This window comes from Delphinapterus leucas, chromosome 10 (genome assembly GCF_059928025.1).
Source record: "Delphinapterus leucas isolate spDelLeu-1000000601 "Yukka" chromosome 10, BTC_Dleu_Yukka2, whole genome shotgun sequence".
In the NCBI taxonomy this organism is placed as follows: Eukaryota; Metazoa; Chordata; class Mammalia; order Artiodactyla; family Monodontidae; genus Delphinapterus; species Delphinapterus leucas.
This window is the reverse complement of record NC_143138.1, coordinates 73,718,814-73,743,724: the sequence shown is the minus strand read 5'-3', so window position 1 is coordinate 73,743,724 and position 24,911 is coordinate 73,718,814. Positions and strand designations below refer to the sequence as shown.

At 46.8% G+C, this 24,911-nt stretch overlaps 1 protein-coding gene across 14 annotated transcripts in view; it reads right to left on the bottom strand.

The window, feature by feature from the left end:
* Positions 1-24,911, bottom strand: part of FLNB (filamin B) — a 138,839-nt gene that overhangs the window by 78,090 nt on the left and 35,838 nt on the right. For 12 of the 14 annotated variants that reach the window (XR_016394477.1, XM_089918120.1, XM_089918110.1 and 9 more), the window contains exons 2-3: positions 3,977-4,225; positions 1,654-1,751 (exon numbers count right to left, since the gene is read on the bottom strand). Coding sequence is in view for 12 of the 14 variants with exons in the window: in XM_089918120.1 (XP_089774246.1) it covers positions 1,654-1,751; positions 3,977-4,225 (347 nt within the window). In the remaining 2 variants the exon portion in view is untranslated. Of the gene's footprint in view, positions 1-1,653; positions 1,752-2,741; positions 2,825-3,976; positions 4,226-24,911 lie in introns of those variants that run through there. The other 2 variants (XM_089918117.1, XM_089918118.1) reach the window with 2 other exon arrangements.

Sequence of the window (24,911 nt, the reverse complement as noted above, 5' to 3'; positions counted from 1 at the left end):
TTGATCTTGGAATTCCCAAGCTCTAGAACTGAGAAATAAATGTCTGTTGTTTAAGCCACCCAGTCAATGGTATTGTTATAGCAGCCTGAGTTAAGACAGGTCTCAATACATTAAAAGCCATTTAAAAAATAGGAAAGGGGAAATTTTCTCCTGACATTCAGCTTAGGAGCAAGATTTGACCTGTGCTGGACAGGTGGCCTCCCTGAAGGTGTCACAGTCCCAGTTCCACCAGCTGACCCAGCCCTAAACAGCACAAAAACTTCTCCTGCCACCAAGAGGTAAGCCACACCTCCTCAGAAGACTCTGTCTCATGAACAGGTCAACCAAATGCAGATAAACAACATATGTACCCAGCTTCCCCCACTCCATGGTAAAAAAGAAAAGAGGAAACATTCTGATAATTAGCCTGCAGCAACAAAACAGCTATTTGGGTTGGTACAGTCGCCTCCAATACGTTTTGTAAAATGTAGGATGTACGTTGATTTGGCATTTCTCCTAGGCAGCTCCTTCAACAACTTTACACACTGCCAACATCACATGAATGCCAAAAGGAGATGGGTTTTGGTTTAAGGGGAGATGAAAAACATATCATACCACTTCCTGAGGGTGGAAGAGCCAAGGAATGAGCCTTGGAGAAGAGACATGATGCCAAAACCAAACCAAAGAAATATAGGCAAGATTTTCTACCTCCCAAGGGATCCTCTTACAAATACACTGAACTCAGCTCTGAATACCAACTCAAGACCTTAATGGAGCCTGTAATGAGGTCATCCATCCCCTGGCACTGGCTACCCACAACTTTTCTTGATTGAGTCTTTGAACATGGGAGTCACGGTGTCAGGGGTTGCTATTTAAACTCCTTGGAAGGGCTTAGAAGATTGCACCTCAACTAAGCAACGTGGCTACTGTAGACGGTATCCAAGACATATTCAATTTCCAAGTTCTGTTGTTATATTCCTTTGTTAGGATTATGAGCAATATGAATTCTTAAACACTTTCCATTAATGGCGAGTTATCCTGGTTTAAATTTCTTAAAAAGTTCTAAGTGACTTTCTTGAAGATATTGGATTTTAAAAAATGTTTAACAGGTTAAAAATGGTCAAATACTGGCAATTTCTTATGGTTAAGGTCCACATTTGCAGTCTGGCATCCAGACATGGCCTTTGTGATCTTTGGAACAGAAATACTAGAAAATTCAGGACTTCCCTGGTGGCACAGTGGTTAAGACTCTGCACTCCCAATGCAGGGGGCCAGGTTCAATCCCTGGTCAGGGAACTAGATCCCATATGCATGCCGCAACTAAGAGTTCACATGCCACAACTGAGGAGCCAGTGAGCCACAACTAAGGAGCTCGCCTGCTGCAACCAAGACCAGGCACAACCAAATAAATAAATAAATGAATAAAATAAATATTAAAAAAAAAATACTAGAAAATCTGTCACATGTGACAGTGAAGATCTTTAGGGGATCTACAAGCACCTAAGTCAATGAGAACCTATTAATATGGGTAAACTGAGGAAGATGGGAGACAGCCACAGACAATGCTCATTGAAAGCTGACCACTGAGGAGGTCAGACTGCCTGCCAGACCCAAAGGCATCCACAGAGCATCAGGGGAAACAGCTTCGTGGGACACGCATGCTTCTACACATACCTGTGGGACACCCAGCCAGTCGTCTGCCTGCTGCATGGCTTCTCGTGCATTATCCACAGGCTTTCGTGGATCCCAGGATTCCCAGTCTGGGCACAGACCTGTTAACATCACACAAAAGATGCTGTTAGTATTAACTGACTGAAGAGGTTAAAGGAAACCAGGTGCCTAAACTAAACTCACTCAGTCTCTTGAGAGAACAGTTTCTTCCAAAAATTTTAGTGAACTGTATGCTTTATGGGCCAAAAGTATCACAGATATGAGTATGCCAAGGTAGAAACTATTCTGCCTGAGCTGAGATTTCTTCTTCAGGCTGTTATCTTCTTGCATTCAGAGAGGAATTTATCCATTCCTTAAGGGTGTGGTGTAAATAAACGAACAAACAAAGCCTGTAAAACCATTTGGGCCTGGTACCTTTTTGCAGCAGAGATTTTTTGGGCACATCACACTCACGCTTTTGTGCTCTGGTCACCAAATGTGTGGGGTTGACATCAGCTGTGTGTCCTATGATTTAACTTAATTCTGACAGTATCTACCTGGAAACAGCATCAGAACCCACAGGCTAAGGGCTCAGTCCCACAAGACTCCTCCAACCCCAACTTCAGAGCCCAATCACAAGTCCAGATTTGTCACCTGGGCTTCTGACCAACCAGCTACTAATCAGAGGTTCCTACAACCCCCTCCTCAGGTTGGATTGTTTCCTAGAGTGGCTCACAGATCTCAGGAAAACAGTTTACTTACTGGGTCACTGGTTTATTATAAAAGGATTTTACTAAATGGAAGAGATGCATAGGGCAAGGTGGGAGAAGGGGCAAGGAGCTTCCATGTCCTTTCAGGCACACCACCACCCCAGGACCACCACATGTTCACCAGCCGGAAGCTCCCCAAACCCTGTAGCTCAGGGATTTTTATGGAGGCTTCATTACACAGGCTGGACTGATTAAATCACCTGCCATTAGTGGTTAGCTCGACCTCTATCCCCTTTCCCCTTCCTGGAGGTCAGGGGACAGGGGAGAAAGTTCCAACCCTCTAATCACTGATTGGTTCCCCCGACATCCAGCCCCCATCCTTTGGGGCATTCCAAAAGTCACCTCATTAACAAACTCAGGCATGGCTGAACGACACCACTACCACAGCTCTTTTCGCTTAGTAAATTCCAAGGGTTTTAGGAGCTCTGTGCCAGGAAAGGGGACAAAAACCAAACATATATTTCGTATTATAAGTTACAATATCACAATCACAATCCTGGATGTACCTAGAAGACTGAACTAACATCCTGTGTACTTACAACATTCACTTGCTCAAAGGCCTAAACCTAGAATTATCTCAAAAACCTTTGTAACCACAAGAAGTATAGGGCTGGAGTAAAAATCCCCAGGTTTAAACTGGAAAGAGGCACCCTAAAATGTGTCTTTGCATGGAAGCAAGAAAGAGGGCCCTGGGAAATGAACTAATGCTGAGCTTTGAGTTACTTCTGGATGACACCAGCTTACAGGCTCTCAAGGAAGACTGGGGCCTAGGGCCAGCCCTCCTTCCCTATCCAGTTGACACCAGCTAGTTGAGCGTGTTGAGAACCACTAGCTTACTTAATACCAACATGCTCAGCATATACAGAGCAATCAGTAAATGGAAAATATGATTATTTGGGCAGATTTTTTATTAAAAACAATTTTGGACGTGTACATAAACACAGGCTCTGGTTTTTCTATTGAGAGTGTATCAGCAAACTCTACCCATCAATCTAAACCCTCCAGTGAGGATAATTACTACCTTGGTGTACATTCAACCACTCAGAAAGGAGGAGCCCATCAAGGGTGGAAAAGGCTCCAACTGGATCCTTACCAAGCACTATTTCACAGCAATGCAGAAAGAAAAGGTCAGAGAAAGCCATATATAGTCAACCCAGTGGTTGACAAAGACTGGTACTTTCCACTCAATAAAAGTTTTTAGATTTTCATTCCAAACCACCTAATAGGGCACATGTTAAAGCCAGTGGGAAACTAGGCACCAACTGTGGAAAGAGGGAGAAGAAGCAGGACTTGGGGTCTGGAAGCCGAACTTAAGTTCTGCTCTGAGCATGAAGGCATATTCATTCAGAATTTGCGTAAATAATTCAACAAGTCTATGGATAGACCTATAAGACCTGCCATCAGAAAGGCAAACGGAGCCATTTTTAGTTCCTTTAGTTATCTTACAATGGGCTAAAAACCAGGAGAAATAGACCAATCACAGCAAACCTAGCTTTCCCACCAAAAACCAAGAGGTTTAGGGGTCCACATACCCCACCCCTCCGGAAGGGATGGCTCAGGCAGCCATTGGCACTTACCTGGAGCACAGCTGTCTACCAGGGCTCCCAGGGCTTTGCCATCTTGCCAGTTCTGGTTAAAGTTGGTGATGGGCAAGTAGGGGATCTTGTTCTGAATCCACCCCAGCAGCCTCTGCTTTGGCGTCTGCTTCTTGGCATCGTCGTCCCCTTCATCCTCCCACACAGGCATGGAGATGGAGTAGTGGAGGATCAGCGTCCACACCAGGCCCAAGATGAGCTTCAGGTTCCCATCCACGATGGCTTTGCTGTCTGAGCAGAGAGACACAGGCCTGGTCAAGCCTCTGGGTTGCACAGGCATGAATCACATTCTTTGTAAGAAAGTAAATGGAGTCCTCAACTGTTAGAGAACCACACTGAGCTATATGAGAGTGAAGGGATGCAATGCTGGCATTTGCTCCAAAATACTTAAGGATGCGAAGAGATGAAATAAGATTCCAAAATGTTGTTAACCAGCGTCATTGGATTATAAGTCCATGAAAACGCATTATTCCACTGTCTCTATTTTTACATGCATTTGAAATTTTCCATAATAAAAAGGTTTTTTTTAATTTCAAGAAATCATTTCAGAAATACAGACAATAACAAGAGGTGGCTGCATTCCAGAGATAACCACCTGTTAACCTGGCAGTATACTGTCTACCAGATTGTGTGCACACATATGTGTATGTGTTTGCTGCCGGAATTTATATAATACTATAAATTATAGTATATTATACTATAATTTATATTATACTATATGATCAGTCTTGAAATCTTTCTTTTCACTAATCACTATGTCCTAGATATCTTTTCCCTATGAAAAGTTGTTTCTGTTTACACCCCCATCTACATGTTTAAGAGGTCATTTTCTCTCAGATCTCACAAATACTGGGTGTTATCAATCATTTTCATCTCACTTCTCTGACAAGTTAGTCATTCATAACAGTTAAGCTAATCTAATTGGGCAAAGTGTTGCCAGGAGGATAAGTGACTGGCCAAAGGCATGGCCCCTTTTCTAGTCATCCCCCAGCTTAACAGGACATGCCCTGCCACTGGCCAGTCCCTTCTGGAACTCACTGCCACTGGTTTCTACTTCCCACTCCCCTTGGCTTCCCTGTGGCTCTCTGTCCTCTTTCCAACTTCCATCTACACCCATCAAAATTCAAACATTATCTCCAAGATATCTGTCTTTCTGCCTGTCTCTCCATTTCCTACACCCTAAACAACCTTTGTTACAACCCCGCATTCTGCCAGGACCCCAAGGTGAAAATGTCAGAATCATCTTAGACTCCTCCTCCAAAGCCCTGGAGCAGTTCCCACAACAATTCTCTCCCTACCTCTTGGCAAATCCTTTTCTACACTCTCCCCCAAAATATGTGGCCCCTCCTCCCCTCTCTGCTTCCTCAACAGCCATGAAGCTCCATCATTGTTCACATAACCCGAGAACCATCCTTCTAGTCAGGTATCCCTGTGCTTCCCCATTCACCAATGGTCCCTGCTGCCCAGGGTTAAACTCCCTAGACATGTAGCACCTTGAGAGACCTACACAACCTCCACCCAGCCTGCTTTTCCACCCTTGTCACTGCCACCCACCACATTTCACATTCCAGACTCCTCACTCCTGGAGCACATCTTGCTGTGAACCCCCTGGACTTCTCCACCTCTTCTGTATTCCCTATGATGACAAGGCCCTTCACCCCATCCTCCTGCAGGACAAACCCCAGATAATCATTCAAGGGCCAGATCTAACAGATGGTGCACTTCACTCCCACCAGCCTCTGTGTAACCACACCAGGGTCCTCTCATGACAACAACCATTCATTCCTCAGCCTCCCCCCCACCCCCACTCCAGGGATGCGAGCTCCTGACGGGGAGTAACTAAGCCTTCTTCATCTTGCAGCTCCCCACGCCCTGTCCCTCCCTCCCACCCACCCACCGCAAGCCACCTGAATGTTGGTTAAACACACGCCAAAACTGTACTTAATGAAACCCAGCTACAACCACATGAAAAATAAACTCACATGCTGTTAAGGAGTAAATGGCATGCCATTCAATACTGAAAGGGTGGGGTTTTTTTTTAAATCAAACTGTTTATTGTTATGTCCTCTTATAAGAAAAAAAAACCCTCCTAAAAGCCCACACCCAAACCCACAGAAATCAAAGGTAATTTCACAGTTGCAGGTCAGTCATAACAAAACTTGATCACGTAAAACTGGATAGCATAAAGATTATCATGAACTGGTTGGTCAGACACTAAATTCGAGCAATCCTCATTCAAAGTTAAGGTGCCCAGGGATTTTCTACATAATGAACTGTATAACTAACTATTAAGCAGGACTGGCTGCATAACTCACGGGGCCCAGTGACAAATGAAAATACAGGATTCCTTGTCCAAAAAGTATTAAGAATTTCAAGATGGCAACAGCAGAGCATTAAACCAAGCACACAGAAGCCCCCTGAGCACAGGGCTCTGTATAGCTGCCCGGGTCGTGTAACCATGAAGCCAGCACTGCTCCTGAGGTCCTGTGGTCAAAGGAGTGGTGATGCACACGAAACACTGAACCCCTGCACAGAATACAGGTATCCAAGGAATTCATTCTGCTAGACCAGCTGACAGTCCTTGACTGTGCCTGAAATTTTAGGATTAGATGTCCCGTTACAAGTGTGTCTTTAAAGTGCTATTGATTACTGAGTTACTACCTACTGATGGTAAAAAAAATTCCACGTCAAACCATTTTCCATGCCAGTTTCCTTTATTCAGCCTAAGGGGAGAAGAGCAGTCTTCAGAAGGGTGAGGGGAGATGGGGGGAGAAGCAGAGCGTGTGCATGCTTATTGCTAATCCGCGTAAGGGGTGGACCTGGCCACGTCTGGTCTTGCACCAGGCAGAATCTGAACAGGTCAGAGTCTCATCCAGCCACAGACATCCGTCTGCAAAGCTCAAACTTCCCCGAGTTATGTTTTAAATGCTTTTCGAAGGCAAACTTGTAGATTTCGTCCATAAATCAAAACGTGAAACCAGTTTGCTCTATTTTTACCCAGCTTACACATGTTGGTTTAAAGGAATGAGACATGAGTCTTTTTCAAAAAGATTTGGGGGAAATATGACCCAGTAAAAGTCTGAGCCAAATTCATGAAACATACAATGCCCAGAACTTCTGTTTCCAGTGAATTCAAGGTGGGTGTCCAAATGGGAAAGCCCCCATTAAGGTCTCATTGGGATACTTTCATTCTGCTATTCTAAGAAGCTGTCCTCATTCCAAAAGTGATTTTGACAGGTGAAAGTTCAAATGCTTCACCAAGCTCTTGGAACAATAAAAAGATGGCGACTTGCCCAAAATGCCTCCCCTTTCCCACCCATATGAAGTAGGAGGCTCCCCAAGCCTTGAAAATGAAATGCTACACAGCATCACAATGTCCATGTGTAACCATCACAGCAGACTACAGAACTTTCAGCCGTGAGCGTGCTCTGTGATGTTTATGTCAAGTGTAAACATGCAGCAGAGGCGGAAGGAGGAAAAGGCCAGGTCAGCTGGAAGCCTCTCAGGCAGGATTCCACCTTCCTGAGTTACTAAGGGCCTCTTTCAGGAATAAAATAAGCCAACGCCCACCATGCCTGCCCGACCTCCTAGAATCTGCTTAGATTGTCAGTGGGTTGGAATCTGGCCACAAGCTTTTCCTCCCCAAATTCAACCAATCACAATCCCCATGTAACTGGTCCTGGCTCCGGACAACACTGGCCCTCCAACCACACACACCTTCTGGAACTACTTAAAATTAGCCCAAGTTGCAGACAAGTGAGGGCAATGGCTTTCCCCCCCGCCCCGCCCCCAATAGCTAGAAAGTTAACTCAAGCTATTACAAATTCTAGGATGGGGTGTTTTCACATCATATCAGCGCATGGGTTTCCCAGTCCTGTTAAGCAGCATTCTGGAATGGGTGCAAGTATGGGTGGAGACCAACTGCTTTTAGGCAATCTTCAGCAGCGTCTTAGAAACATCTCCTTTGTAGACAAGTTCCCCACCAGGTAAGAGAGATGGTGATCTTCTACCTCTCTCTACTTTTACCAGGAGGGCTGGACCCAGGCAACCATCGGCGCTCCTACTCCGTTCACGGGGTCAACCCTCTCTCCTGGCTGTTGCCAGGGTGTCAGGGGTTGGGGGCCTGGGAGAAGGGACCTGGGGGGACACCATCCCTCATTTTTGCTCTCCTGGCTAAGGACAGCAGATCATATTGCAGCTGGCTGCTGGGTCAGAAGCAGCCAACATGTGGCTGTAGGAATCCAGGAGAGGCAGGAGTATCAGGAAACCTCCTTCCAGTGTGCCTGGGGACAAGTCACCAAGGCCATACTCTGCACTATGACTTGGCCGCCTGGGGAACAGGCTGCCACACACCCTGCTCCCTGTCCTCTCTCTCTGTTACCCTCTGAGAGGCAGTGTGGCAGACTGGTCGCAAGAACGGACTCTGAAACCGGCAGCTCAACTAGGTATGCCACTTTACAACCTGCTCATCCTCACTGAGCCTCATTTTTCCTTGTTTCCTAAATGGGAATATTCATAATCACCACCTTTACAGGGCTGCTGTAAGGAGAAGGTGGGTTAGGAAATTCTAATAGCCAAGCACACTGCCTGGCACACAGCAGGCGCTTAATTACCCCCTTCCCTCCCTTTCTCATTCACCTAATATCTGAGTACCTGCCATGTGCCACTCTTTCCTAGAACCAGAAGCCCAGAAGTTTTATTCCCAGTTTGTACGCAAGCAGGAAACAAAAGGTAAGAAAGTACCTTGTGAATTAATGGGAGGATAAAATGTTCAATATGTCACTTCTCTGAATCAAGCAGTTCATCCAGAGGTTAGGTCTGAGACCCCCAGAGAGGAACAAAGAACTGCCCAGGAGCAAAACTACTGATAGAGCTTCCCTGGTGGCGCAGTCGTTGAGAGTCCGCCTGCCGATGCAGGGGACATGGGTTCGTGCCCCGGTCCGGGAAGATCCCACATGCCGCGGAGCGGCTGGGCCCATGAGCCATGGCTGCTGAGCCTGCGCGTCCGGAGCCTGTGCTCCGCAACGGGAGAGGCCACAGCAGTGAGAGGCCCGCATACCGCAAAAAAAAACACAAACTACTGATAATTTATCAGGACCCTCCTGAAAGAGAATATGGTACAAAGAGCAGCCCACGTGAGCCAACGGTCTGGCCCTCCTTGACTTCCAAGCTTCACCTTGTCCCAGGCTCATCCTTGATCCCTGGCCTCAGCCCACTTGGCCCAGAACTCTCTCCCCAGCTAGCTAATGCCTCTTCTACATCCAACTCTGCAAAACTAGAACAGGTCCCCTATTAAGTGCCCCTTCGAGGCTGTGTGCCCTCCTTTCAGTGTAACTACAGCTGTGCTTAAATAATCACCTATCGGGAATTCCCTGGTGGCCCAGTGGTTAGGACTTGGTGCTTTCACTGCCATAGCCTGGGTTCAGTCCCCGGTCCAGGAACTAGGATCCCGGATCCTGCAAGCAGAGTGGCACGTCCAGAAAAAAAATTTTAAATAAGCACCTGTCATGTCTGCCTCCTCTGCTCAAGGTGTCAGCTGTGCAAAGGCAGAAATGGACCATTGAGCTTCCCGCTGATCCCGCAGCCTGGACACCTGGCTGTTTGGGGGACAGGCTGGCACTGGCACAGGCACACGTCCCTGCCTGCTGAGCTCCAGTGCTCTATGAGGGGTGGTGCTGCCTGTGTTGAGTGTATGCAAAAAGTACACGCACAGCCCTTTCCGGCAGGGTTTAAACTGCTCCAGACTGTGGCCACCTCCGCACCCCCAGCAGGCAACACAGCACGTGGCACAGGGGGCAGGCAGGAGAGGTGAGGTCCTTAAGGTGCAGGCTCTGCAGGTATGGACTCCGCGCCACCACACTGGTTGTAGGACCCTGGCCAAGCCATCCATACCCCTGGGCGCCTATAAGTCGAGGATGATGTTGGAACAGGAGCACAGGGCTGAGGGGAAGACTAAGCACGATAATACACCTCCAGCACTCAGACCCCCACTCAGTCAGTTTTTGTTAAATGCTGGTATTGTTACTATTATTCTTACCAGCAGTGACTTCAACATGCTTTTGTCAACACTGAGACAACAAGGCAAAGGCAGGAGGTAAAAGGAAAGCTTAGCAGTGACAGGTGGTGACCTGCAAGTTTGCGCTGGGGCTTGCTGGGGCTTCCTGTCAGCATCGGTTGTTTGCAGCGTCCCATGCAGAGCTGCCCCAAGGTAACCCCGCACTGCAGCCCAGCACCACGCGGCAGCCCGGTGCTCACTGACATCCCAGGTCGGCTTGGCAGTTTCCCTCCGTCCTGCCTCCTTTCCCAAGCTGAACAAACTATGGCTGAATTGTCAGCCAAGAGGGCACCCTGAACTGAAAGGAGACAGTTTACCACTTTCCTCGGTTTCTCAGTCAAAACCAAGCCCAGGGACTTCCCTGGGGGCATAGTGGTTAAGAATCCACCTGCCAATGCAGGGGACACAGGATTGAGCCCTGATCCGGGAAGATCCCACATGCCGCGGAGCAGCTAAGCCCGTGTACCACAACTACGGAGCCCGCGTGCCACAACTACTGAAGCTTACGTGCCTAGAGCCCGTGCTCTGCCACAAGAGAAGCCACTGCAATGAGAAGCCTGTGCACCGCAACGAAGAGTAGCCCCTGCTCGCAGCACCTAGAGAAAACCTGTGCACAGCAATGAGGACCCAATGCAGCCTGAAATAAATAAATAAATAAATAAATTTTATTTAAACAAAAAACCAAGCCCAGGGGCTTCCCTGGTGGCGCAGTGGTTGAGAATCCGCCTACCAATGAGGGGGACACCGGTTCGAGCCCTGGTCCGGGAAGATCCCACATGCCGCGGAGCAACTAAGCCCATGCGCCACAACCACTGAGCCTGCGCTCTAGAGCCCACAAGCTACAACTACTGAGCCCGCATGCCGCAACTACTGAAGCCCGCGCGCCTAGAGCCTGTGCTCCACAACGAAGAGAAGCCACCGCAACAAAAAGCCCGTGCACTGCAATGAAGAGTAGCCCCCACTCGCCACAACTAGAAAGCCCGCACGCAGCAGCAAAGACCCAACACAGCCAAAAGTAAATAAATTTATTAAAAAAAAAAAAAAAAAAGAAAGGAACAAGTCCAGATGTCACTTGTTCTCGAGGTCATGCAGAAGACCATCTCAGTCGGCGGCCCAGAACGGGAGTCACATTTCTGGGGGTGCAACAGTCCTTGCATCCACACAACAGAGGATGAACGGTGCACTTTGACCCCTTGGCAGGATGAAGGGGGCTAGGCTGACTTCTCCACACATACCCCTGCCCCTACCCCTCCGGCTCAAGGCTTCTCTCCAGGGCCTGGAACCAACAAAGGGCTAAAGAGGACAAGACAGACTTTTCTAACCAGGTGACTCACACCTCTAATGACTAAAGTATACCATGGCAAAGTCTACTCTCTAGCCACTAAAACCCTCCCTCCCCTTCTCCCAGGCATGTGGCTTCCTGCTAGATGGCCCCGCAGTCTCCCCAGTTCGGTGATGCGGTTGCCTCACCAGTGGACAGCAGAAGCCTTGGGCAGTGGGTGGGCCTCCTCTGAGCACTCTCCCCACAACAGCCAGCCAGAGTACCTGGCACTGCAGTCACTGAGCTGTGACCTGTCCCAAAAGAGGCCAGGCAAGGTGATGGAAGGAACCTGGGTCCCAGCATAGGGTGCCCGCCAACCTGAAGCCTGAAAAAAGCCACTGTATTTTTCTAAAAATCTCTTCGTTACGCCAGTTTAACCATAAGAGGATGTTCTGGGCCTTGAAGACCTTAAATCACATGGGCCTATTCTTATTTCTGTCAGTAAGATAAAATACAGGCCACAATAAAATAAGGGTGGATCGGGGCACTGGGGTCAGCTGGATTTCCGATTCTTTTCCTTGCTCATGAACTACTCAAGGATGAAAAAAGAACTGTTTGAATTAACAAATTTTACATATTGCTATGTCAGGGTTCAGTTAAGAGAGTTCATTTGGAAGGCCTTTTCATGTTAGTAATTTTTCAAGAGTTGATACAATAGACCAAGGGTGGCACGTGGTGTTGGCACATGAGGTGAAACTCTTTCACTGTGCTGAGAAAGATTCTGAGGCCCTGTCTGGTTTCAGTGAGAAAGACTGCTGAAATGGATTACCAATGCCTGCCATAAACAAGGCAGGGGGAATAGAGAGGCTCAGATTACTGTGCAGATTAGCAATGCCTGCCCTGGGCACAGCTTGAGAAATGGTGGCTGGGATTTCTTTGCAAGAGAATGGAGTAAGCATTCCCAAATCCCTGATTTGAGATTTCGTTTATAGGTCCATAACACGTTACTTATGCATAACCCCAGACTTCAAATTATTTGCTTTGCCAGCTATTGCTTCTGTTCTCTCTCATTTGCCGGACTTCTGCCAAGAATAATTAGAACAAATTATTTCATAAATATCTTATTTTTATTTTGGTACAGAGTTTTTGGTGGACTTTCAGACCATAGATACTGTGATGGTGCCCTGTTTCGTAATTTATCCCAAACACCTACTTTCTGGTTAAGAGGTATCCTTTATTTAAAAGTTGCATTTATGGGAATTCCCTGGCAATCCAGTGGTTAAGACTCCACGCTTCCACTGTGTGTGTGTGTGTTGGGGGCGGGGGGGGGGGGCGGGCAAGTTCGATCCCTGGTTGGGGAACAAGATCCCACAAGCTGCACGGTATGGCCAAAAAGTTGCATTTGCATCACCCAGCAGGCTTTCTTTTCAATGCCACTTTTGAAAAGTTACCACTTTTGAGAATTCCTTTATATCCAGCAACGAAGTCCGCTGAACTAAATGAGACGGGTATAATAAAGGGCCTAGGAAATAGTCTCTTCCCACTTACTATTAGTGGGAAATCCCTGAAAAGTTAGAAAAAGGAATCTAACCTTGTTAGACAGGCTAAAGAAAGAAGGAAAAAAGAGGGACTTCCCTGGTGGCGCAGTGGTTGAGAATACGCCTGCCAATGCAGGGGACACGGGTTCTATCTGTGGTCAGGGAAGATCCCACATGCCGCGGAGCAACTAAGCCCGTGCGCCACAACTACTGAGCCTGTGCTCTAGAGCCTGCGAGCCACAACTACTGGAGCCTTGACACCTAGAGCCCGTGCTCCGCAACAAAGAGAAGCCACCGCAACGAGAAGCCCGCGCACCGCAATGAAGAGTAGCCCCCGCTCGCCACAACTAGAGAAAGCCCATGCACAGCAACGAAGACCCAGCGCAGCAACGAAGACCCAGTGAAGCCAAAAAGTAATTAATTAATTAGTTAATTAATTAATTAATTAATAGAAGGAAAAAAGAAACGTGCACCAAAATGTATCTAAACTAGTTTTTTTGACCCCAAAGCTGCAGGTCCGTGCACTAACTGGTTGCATTGCTGTCTCACGGTTCTCCTGGGCAACCAGCAGGCCAAGGTCCCCAGGGATTCCGGAGCTTGACCTGTGAGTCAAGGAGCCCAGAGTCCAGCCACTGGGAGGTGCGGGTAAACCCCAGCATGAGCTCCCGAGGCCTCAGCATGGAGGCGTCTATCCCTCACAGCTTCCAGCTACAACGCTCTGAGAACATGTCCAGCTGAAATAATAAACGCTGGCTGTGAATGGAGGGCCTCGTCACCTTTTAATTCCAGCTCAGTCTGTCATGTGGCGAGGCCACCCCATCTGAAACACACCTCACTGTCCATGCTGTGCACACATGCACAGCCCACTGGGAAGCCCACAAGGAAAGGAGTAAGGGCAGGAGGAACCACGACTGAGAAAGACTCCTAAGCACCTCCTCTCCTGACATCAACAGCAGCCAAAATACGACAGCAGCTCTCTCTTCCAGGCCTCTCCTCTGGGTCACATGCATCACCGCATGCAACCCTCACAGCAAGCCTATAAGGATGGCTTTTGTGGTTAGTCCCGTTTTACAGATGAGAAAACAGAGGCTCACAGAGGTGAAGGCATCTGCCAAAAGTGACATAGGAGAGCCTAGATTTAAACCCAGTTCTCTCTGTTGCCAGAGCCCAAACTCTTATCCTCCCTACTTTTCTGAATACTCACTACGTCATGGCAGCTCCACGAGGCAAGTACAGTTATGACTCACATTTTACAGATGAGGAGACTGTGCACAGGGACAGGACCCACCCCCGGGCAACACGGCCAGTAAGCATCTGTGTATGGGAGGGGAACCCGACAGGGCTTCTGCACTTCTAACGGCCCCAATCATTCCCAGGATCCCTAAACTGACATGGTTCTAGGAGAAAAACATGGTAAATGGACAGCATGGAAAGTGACAGCACAAGACCTGGGAGGTACAAGCGGGAGTCAGAGCTGGATCATTTTAGTCTCCTTTAGTCTCCTTTGTCTCAACCATGACTTGATCAGCCTCTACTGCACCCTAGGAGCTGGGGATTCTAAAGATCACGGCCCTGGCCCTGCATCTGGGAGGTCCTCCTTGCATGTACCGCTGCTCGGCAGGGGAAACTGAGGAAGATGGGAGAAGACCCAGCTCTGCTCTTATTCACCCAAACCTATTAACATGTGTTTTCCCTGGAAAACAGAAATTAGGACATTCACGTACTTGAAAGCTCACTTTATTCATCTGTTCTTGCGTCCAACAAATAACTTCCTAGCTGCCTACTGGGTGCCAGGCCCTGTGCCTAATACAAATTACAGTTTCAAGTAAGAAAATAAGCTAAATTGGCTTTAAAATATTCCACAAAGAGATACAGCATTATTATAATGTAAACCGGCATTATCCCACAAGGCAAGACACTGAAGATCGTTTAAAGAAAGAGAAGAAAAAAAACACACAACTTTTTGCCTTTTGTCTCTCATGCTAGGCTATGTCCCTTGAGGGTTCTTTTTTCCTTTTATAATTAAGAATAAAAGTTAAAAAATAATAACGATAATCAATAGGATAGGTATTCATCCTTCTACCGCAAACTTGTAAAAGTTGAGCCTTGTTACAAAAATCAGATCAAGGTGACTTCCTCAGTCTGAAAGGGGAGAAATCAGTTTGCATTTTTCCCCCCGGTACCTCACCTCATGTTACAACTCATATGAGCCTGTTATAGAAATGGCAGGCTGCCCAAAGATTGTGAAGTCATAAAAGGAACAAAACTCCCAATTTAAAGTCTTGAATGGGAACCAAGCTGAGAGAAATTCCAAATAATTTATAACTGCTGGCTCTCACCATTACCAACAGCAAGAGGAGGAGGTTGGAGAAAAGGAAATTCTCAAGGGATAGATACTGGGGCACGGTCCCCGCTTTACCTATATTGCCATTTTCCCGACAGTTCCTCTCTGTACGAGGTCTTTAGCTCAGTTGAAGGCTCAAATTTGTACCCCTAAATTTGGACCTTCAACCCCACGATTATATGGGGAGGCCTCCGGACACACGTGCTACCCGACCACAACAGAGCCCAAACGTCGGGCTCCTTCTTGTAAATTAATTCCACACCACCAACCCCCCGTGTAAAGAACATGGGCTCGGGGGGCAGGACTGAACCTACTCAAACAAAGGGGAGCTCACTTGCTTAAATAACTGGTAGCCAAGTAACCCAGAGGTCAGGGACACTAAGTCACTCAGTGAGCCTGGTTCCCCTCCCAAGCGCAGCCATGAACTGGCCGCGGGACTGGGGTGGGTCACTGCCCTGCTCTGACGCATCTGTAAGCTAAGCATTATAACTAGACTCACCTCACTGAAACATTGCGAGATAATGTAGTCAAGCAGGTAGCATTCTGCCTGACGAGGGTGCCACCACTTCAGCAAGGACTATTACAACTACCATGATGTCACTGTAATATTACAAACACACACCCATGTGGGGACTTCACGGTGCCCCGTTAGCACTGTGAAAGGTTCAACGCCATTCAACTCTGATTCAAGACTGCTCAGAGCCGAGTACCCCAGAACTCAGCGTTCTAACACAGCATTCCATTTGCTAATGACCACAAGAGCCAGCCCATCAGGGACCCGGGATTAAGCCTGATAGAATCAAGATGTTCTTTTGCTCAGCGAGCTGCTGAATGAACTGGCAGCTTGCTAAAATCTGCAGGCCACCCCGACTCCTCCAGCAGATTCCTGAGAAGTCTGCAGGGGCCAGGCTGGGCCACTGCTGACAAAAAATTAAATGCAAGGTCAAAAAATTCAGTTTGAAGCACAAAGTATTCAAGAAAGTTCCCTAACGTGATTCTTTTTTCTAATGGGGGGAGGAAGAGGGATTTGGGTATTAAAGTGACCTTTAACCGTTAAAGCAGTTCATTACTATAATATAATGGGGGGGAGGGGACCGAAGACAATTTAAATGGCTTCCCACAAATAACTGGTTAAATAAATGTTACAGAACATCCATGCTAGAGAATAACAGGCTGCTGTGAAAAGAATGAGAAAGATATGTGTGCTCCAGCAGAGACAGGCCTCCATGATATATTAAGGGAACAGGATGATTTGTAGAAAAGCATTGTTCATGCAATCCTGTTTCTGACAAGGCATGACTCTGCGTCTGAAAAGCAAGATCTGGAAGCACGCACAACAAACTGTGCCCATTGGCTCTCTCTAGAAAAGACTCGGGCTGATGGCAAAGATGGGCTTTCTTTTTGTTGTTACATGCGTGCTCCTGTGTTGTTTGAATTTTTTTTAATTTAAACTATACACCTTACTTTTATAATAAATTTTGACAAACATTCCCCAAAAGAAAGAAGCATAGTAATGTATATGTTAAATAACTCTTCATTTGGACAAAACTGCTTGTCGGGTTCTATAGGCACTGATGTGAGAAAATTGACAAATTTTATCAAATGATGAAAGGTTGGAATTGGAGTAAAGGGGTGGCCAGGGTAATGACATAATTGGGCTCATATATGCATGGAAGATCTCTTGAAGAGATGAGAAATTGTTCACCAACAGTGCAATTGCTTCTGGATAGAGGAGCAGGGAATGGGGGTGGGGAAAGCAGGAGGGAGCCAGTTTCTCATCTTTTTACACCACATGTGATCTTCACAATGGGCCATGATACCCATCAACAAATATGTGAGGCTTTTCAGGCTTGCATGGCTGTCCTTGTGGTGATTTCCTCTGCTCATCTTTCACACCGTGGCCATTAAACACATTCCCATCCTCAGCGAGATACACCCATCCCAGACAAGCAAGCTCCATGCCTCAGATGGCCTCTGCCACTTCCAAACAGCTGGTCCTCTAGAGGAGTGGAAGATGTTGAAGAAGAGGGAGTCATCTGGTTGCCTTTGGGCATGTCTTTCAAGCCAACCAAAAGAAAAAAAGAAAAAAAAAAAAATCAACCACCCACCTTCCTGATCCCTTCACGTCCCCTTCCCTGGTACCCTGAGAGTGTTCCTCCCATGATACGGAGGCCCAGCCTCTTATTTATACATGAAGACCTGTGGCCGGCCCAGTGTGATCCCCCGACTGACTTCTCACTACTCCCTATGAGATACCACTGTTAGCCCCATTTTCCAGATGGAAAAACTGATAAGATGATAAGTTAAGCCCAGAGTTACAGAGCTGCTAAGTGGTGGAGCTGGGATTTGAATCCAGGCCATCCAACTCCAGAATCTGCATTGACCATTCTGCCTGGAGACCAGACTGGGGCTGCAGAGAAGGAGACCCAGACATGGATGTGATGGTATTGCAAAGGCTTTCAAAACTGGCAAAAGTCAAGGAGGAAATAAATGCTGAGGGTTATTAGATCATCCTCCTAAAAGAGATTTATCACTGTGCCCCTGAACTCTGTCCCATAATAAATGGCCCTGGCAGTAAGATAAACAGGCCAAGCACATAGCAGGTCAGCTTTGCTGCTAAATTAGGAACACATCCTAACATTCCTGAGGTACAGTGTCCAAGTGCAGGGCCAGCAAGTGACACACATTAAATACCCAACACCTCACCCCAACCACAGCTGCCACCGTTGCTGAAGGCACACAGCCCACAGACAAATGTCTTCCTCACCAGTTCATCTAACGAGTCCTGTGCTTGGATCAGTAGCTACTTCCTGCCTAAGCAAGAACATCAGCTCTGCCTAAACTTGGCTCTGAGGAGTATCTGTCCCTCAACCCACACTCAGAAACCTGGCCCTATCCTCTGACCACTTGGGCCATTTACTAGGAGTCTATTTCCTTAAATCAACTCACTTTTCCCTTTTCCCTTAGCCAAATGAATGAATGAATGAATGAATGATGCACTGTTTTTTTCAACTACTTGTGAAAACATAACTGTTACAACTTTTAAACATAGGTTATGTAACACCTAATATATCATCTTGAGTACCCACAAGTACCACATCTTAGAAAAGAGTGCACTAGATGTTAACTGGTTTTCCAAGACAAAAGGCTTGCTGTGGTCAAATAAGCTGGGGACAAATGGAACTGAACAATTTTAAACTGCTGCAGGACTTCTCAGAGCCTTTAATAGGCAAATGTACATTGACAATCTCCAGGAGAACACTAGGGTGCCACACAGTACTTCCCAACTTTACTGGACTAGAGGCCTTTTTTTTTTCTGAATCACGATATTATCTAATAGGTTTCTTTCTTTTTTTTTAATTTATTTTTATTCTTATTTTATTTATTTATTTTTGGCTGTGTTGGGTCTTCATTGCTGCACACGGGCTTTCTCTAGCTACAGAGAGCAGGGGCTACTCTTTGTTGTGGTGTGTGGGCTTCTCATTGCGGTGGCTTCTCTTGTTGAGGAGCGTGGGCTCTAGGCGCGCGGGCTTCAGTAGTTGTGGCTCGCGGGCTCTAGAGCACAGGCTCAGTAGCTGTGGCGCAAGGGCTTTGTTGCTCCGCGGCATGTGGTATCTTCCCGGACCAGGGCTCGAACCCATGTCCCCTGCATTGGCAGGCAGATTCTTACCCACCGCGCCCCCAGGGAAGCCCCTAGAGGACTTTTTTAATACTATCTCAAAGGGCACTAGTAGTCTCCAGAAGACACTTTGGTAATTCTACCTTAAATTGCCCTTCAGATCTCTACAAACACTTCTCCTGAACACTCCCATAGGCTGCGAGATTATGTTTTATAAAACCAGTAGGTGTGGGGTGAAGGAGACAGACAAGAGACACAAAAGGACAACAGGAAATAAGTTACTAAGGCTTTCTCTAATCTACAACTGTTTCAGTGGTAGTAATTAAGAAACTAGAACCTTGAGACTTGAAAGCAACCAGTTTTACAGATAAAGGGAGATAAAGCAGGTTCTCAAAGGTCAGTTCTAGTTGAGAGTCTCAAAGGGGTGCACACCCCTTAACCACGGTGTTTATGAAATTCTGGTGTTAACCAACTCACTTAAAAACCACACTAAGAAATATCTTACTGTTCTTGAGAAAACTGTAATTCTTAAACACGGGCAATGATTTAGAGGAATCCAGGCTGAAACCAGCCTCCTCCTTCCTAGGTTTGCTTTATTTTTTATTTATTTTTAAAAATTTATTTATTTTATTTATTTATTTCGGGCTGCGCTGGGTCTTCATTGCTGCGTGTGGGCTTTCTCTAGTTGCGGTGAGCGGGGGCTACTCTTCGTTCCGGTGCGTGGGCTTCTCATTGCAGTGGCTTCTCTTGTTGCGGAACACGGGCTCTCGGCACAGGGGCTTCAGTAGTTGTGGCACGCGGGATCCGTAATTGTGGCTTGCGGGCTCTAGAGCGCAGGCTCAGTAGTTGTGGAGCACGGGCTTAGCTGCTCCGCAGCATGTAGGCTCTTCCAGGGCTCGAACCTGTGTCCCCTGCATTGGCAGGCGGATTCTTAACCACTGCACCACCAGGAAAGCCCCTGGGTTTGCTTTAGCGCTTCTAATGTCAAAATGTTCTTCAAACAACGCATTGCCAAGTGGGAAGGGTCAGAGACAGAACCCAGCAATTTGGACCACTGGTAGAAAGAGGGGGGAATCATCCTGATGTGGGCAAGTGGAATGTCAAATTATGTGAGCTGGGGAAACCTCCAGAACCTCCACCCAATTGCCACTTAGCTCTAAACTGCCTACGCAGGGGAGAGGGGAGAGCTTAGTAAAAGTTAGCAAAAAATATTTGTGTAGTAACTGAAACAAACCCAAGTAGCATTCCTAGTCCTATTTAGGAATGAAATACTCATAAGCATAACAATAATAGCAATGAACCACACAGCGTGGGTGCTAATTAAATCCACTCTCTGTGTAGTCCTGGATCCAAATCTGAGGTTTACTCAACTGTAATGTAAGTGTCCTAGGGGCAGGGCCCAGGCTCTGTCTGCAGCGTCAGTGTGATCCTGGTACCTAGTATGATGCTTGTCACATAGGAAAAAGAAGAAAAGGAAAGGGGGGAGGAGGAAGTAAGACATTACTACCATCTACTATCTAACCAACAACCACCCACTCATTAATAAAACAACCGATCAACAACCAACCAGCCAACTTAACCAGACAACCACTGATCAACAAATCTACCAAATAAATGACCAATTACCAAACCCAATTAGACTCCCTTGACCACCCTCCCTTCACCAAATCCCACCTCTCCCCAAATCCTGCTGGCCACCTCTGAATGGATCCCCAGCCCAGGAGCCATCAGCTAATGTCAGGCCCACTTGACTGCCTGCTCAATCTAAGCACACAGATCAAAGCTCTACCCAAATTTTCCCATTAGCCCCAGCAGGGCTGCCTCACCCCCTCAGGCACAGCTCCTTCTCAGGGACCTACAAAATAACTTGAAAGCTGGGTAGGGGCAGATGGGGAAATTGGTCCCCCAAAATAAGAAAGTCAAAAGAAACTGAAGTTAATAAATGTTTTATTAAATTCCTGCATTTAACATTATATCTTCTTTATTAATGGCTAACTTTGATATTCACAGAAATTTCATTCCTTATTTTTTTTTTGGCCGTAACACGTGGCATGCGAGATCTTGGTTCTCCGACCAGGGATCAAACTCATGCCCCATGCAGTGGAAATGTAGAGTCTTAACCATTGGACTGCCAGCAAAGTCCTAAATTTCATTACATTTTTAAAATGACTTACAGGTTAGTTTTCTCACATCCCAAGAATTCCCAAATGGCATCATGACAGCAGAAGAATCAGTCAACAGTAAAATAAAGGAACAGTCACAGCCAAATAATATAACAAAACACAAATATAAACAAAGGCAGAACTAGTTTTTAAAAAGTTTCAAATTATTATGTAACAATACACACAAATACATTCTTTTTGTAAAGTGAGAGACGGGTGTGTTTTACTGTATTTGATACGATAGGCTCGGGGCCAAAAGTCTTAAAATATCCCAGCAATTCCAAAGTCCAAACCCCTCAGCAGGGTCCCAAGGCCCCTTGCGGTGGGTCCCTGCCTGTCTCCCCACCTGCCCTCATCCCTCGCCTCCACGCGCCCTCTCCTCTGCTCCAGAGGGAGCAGCCACCCACCTGCACATCCTTCCAGGTCTTTGCACAGGCTGCTCCCTCTACTCGGAATTCCCTCCTCTCCCACCTTTCACTCTGTAGCTCTTTCTTAGCCATCGCTGTTCAAGATTCAGCCTCCTGTGACACATTCCCTTTCCCTTTGGCATCATGATTTATGATATCTATAAAGAATATCTCACAAAGTAGAAAAAAGTGGAACTTCTCATTTGATCTACGATGAAGCTAAATGTCCAAGACATTTAGCAAGACAAGCCACCATCCTCAACTGCCCTACAGCTTCCCATGACTGATGGCCTAAGTCAGGGACTCTTGCAGGGGAGGATGGGGTGGCCGAGGTTGGGGGGAGGTTATGAACTGGATAAGGGGAAAAAGTTTAATCTTTGTTTGCAGTAACCTCTGACTAAAATGTAGCAAATCTTTCCATTATGAATGTAGACCATAAAACACAGGTGGTTTTGTCACCACCAAAACCTTTTCCCATCATATTACAGTCAGCAACATCTCAAAATATCCTCTAAACTCATCACTACGTCAAAATTATGGTAGCTATTAGACTTGCTGCTAGATTTTGTTACTAAACATTTTAATACAGATGTGCATTTATTACCATTGATATATCCAAAAATTTATTTCTGATAACTGTATTTCAATATAACTCGTTGCCTTTGTAACCCCATGTATATTATTTTATGCATAAAGAAACAGTGCAGTCTTCAGAGAGCAAAGGGGTCTAAGACACACTAAGTCAAGAACCCTGGCTCCAATTAATAATTTTTAGAACCAAGAAGTTAAAGGACTTCACTGATGGGCGTTTTGTTAAATGGACCACAGATGGGTGGAACCATACCTGCCAGGGCAAGGCCTCAATCATCTCTCATGAGAACCCTTGGAGGTCACTGTGAATGGGTCTCCCCACCAATCTGGCCCACCTACCACCACCCGAGTTATCCTCTTAGGGCCATAAATACAATCATCTACCTTACTTTCAGCCTGGACATCTTCCATTGTTCCCCAGGGTCTATAGCAGGGATCAGCAAACTTTTTCTGTATAGGGCCAGACAGTAAATATTTTAGGTTTTCCTGGCCATAAGGTCTCTGTTGGAGCTATTCAAATCTACTGTTGTAGTGAGAAAGTGGCTATAGACAATATGCCAATGAATGGGTGTGGCCTGTGTTCCAATGAAACTTTAGAACAGGCAGAGGGCCGGATATGGCTCCACAAGCCATAGTTCAAACTACAACACCACTAATAGCATCACTGTTCAACAGAACTTTCTGTGATGATGGAAATGTTTTATATGTGCACCGTCCAATACAGTAGCCACAAACCACACAGGACTGTTGAGCACTTAAAATGTGGTTAGTGTGACTGAGGTGCTAAACTGTACATTTTACTTAATTCTTTAATTAATTTACATTTAGCCAGCCACAAGTGGCTGGCAGAGAGCACAGGTCTAGACAGTCAAGTCCAAGCCCTTTTACACGCCTTTTGAGGTTCTTCACAACCTGGCCAACAGCACAACTGACGGTCCATCCAGCCTCAGCAAGTCCTAAGCCCTGAGGCCAGAAGGTGACTACAGACGCTCTCGAGTTCCACACTTCCCACATTCTTTGCCCAAGCAGTTCTGCAGCCCAGAACATCCTGTCTGGTGACTCTGCCCCTTCCAACGCCACCCTGGCCTTGGGCCTCCCCTGACACCCCAGATGCAATTTACCGCTCTTCACGCCTCTCTGGGAGACACGGCGAGAAGTCCTGTCCTATAAAACCTGCTACAGCAACTTGGGCACACATTCTCCGGCTGTTTTACTTCTAAGATATTCGAAGATAAGGCCATGTCCCTAGCACAGGGCCTTTAAAATTAGTAAGGAGGCACTAAGTTTGTGAAATGAACAAAATTTAATTATAGCTGAGTACCTAATACAAGCTGCCTTTTTAAAACTTCTTTCTGGGGAATTCCCTGGGAGGCCAGTGCTTAGGACTCCATGCTTTCACTGCTGGGGGTCTGGGTTCGATCCCTGGTTGGAGGACTAAGATCCCACAAGCCGCAGGGTGTGACCAAAAAAAACAACAACAAAAACCCCCACTTCTTTCTGAAATTAACAGATTTACCAGACGGATTTCAGATCTACAAGTACAGAGGGATATGACCACTTGGGTTAACATCCCGTTCCACCACCACCACAAGATCTCACCTTCCCCCGTCCTCAATTTTCCTCATCTGTAAAATGGGTTGACAGTTTCTGCACCTGGCAGGAATGGAGAGCACTTAGCTCCCATTCATTCTTGGCATCAGTGCCAAGAGACATACATGGCAGCTTCCTGGTAGATACAAATGCCCCCATGAACACAGGGAGTTGAGGAGGCATACAAACTAGACTTGGCAGGAGCAGAAGTGCAAAACCAGCAGGGTGACCATAGGATTCCTGCACCAGCCTGCTGTACGGTCTATCTCAGGGCCGGCAGGGAGGGCATGACCTTTACAAAACAGTTGTGCTTCCTCACATCCTCTGAGCACGCTGGTCACACCAGCAATGAAGTCACTTAGGGTGGGTCATTGCACACAGCAGACATCCACCAGCCCAAGAGCCACAAAGCTGAGTGTTGCTACTCCAACTGCTCAGATGACATCCTGCCATCCCCATAAATGTCATGGCCACTACCCACAAAACACTCCGGAGGCTGCAGTTTTTGCAGCTTCTGGGGCTCCTCTGAACAGATAAGAAAATCTGGTCACTTGTTATCCTGGTTTTTCTGACCCAAGGCCCTGTTTCCCCCTCTTACTCAGCTGTCTTACTCACCAGGCTGGGTGCCAAGTAGCTGGGCCACTGTTAACAATTAAATCCACCCTCAGAGGGAGGAAGAGAGACCAGCCACCTCTGAGGGAATTCAAAAGAGTGGACTGGGGCCGTTTTAAGTCTAGGTACAAAGAAAGGCTTTGAACTCCAGTAGCCCTGTTGGAACAAGTTCTTAATCTGAAGGAATCCGAGTCACCTCATATGTTGGTACTGATACATATGGAGTGTTTTTTCCTAATCATCCTCAGGTTTTCCTAGTTCTAAAAGACCCCAGTACAGTCAGTTCACGTTATACTCAAAGCGTGAGAAAAGCAGAATGAGTCTCTCCTGGTGATTCCATCCATCCAGGCGGCCCCCAAACAGATCAGGGCTGCTCTGCTATTAACGCTGCTCATGACCATGATCCCACCTCAGGCTTGCCTTGTCCAACCGTCCTAAGCCTCTGCACTTCTGCTGCTCACAGAAATCACTTGAGTCTCAACCCAGAAAGACGATGACGACGATGATAATATAAAAGTACACTGCCCCTCCCCAAAAGAAAAGAAAATGAGCATTTCTTGGGGGTGGGGCCAGGGTACCAGTAATTGTTAAAGCTTTCCAGTTGGTTCTAAGGTTGCAGCCAGGGTTCAGAACCACTCAGCAACCCCACGGCACATGACTCTGATCGCACCAAAATCCCCACCCAGGAGGTCATCCCTTTCTTTGACAGCGAGTGAGCCTGAGACAGACTCACCCAAG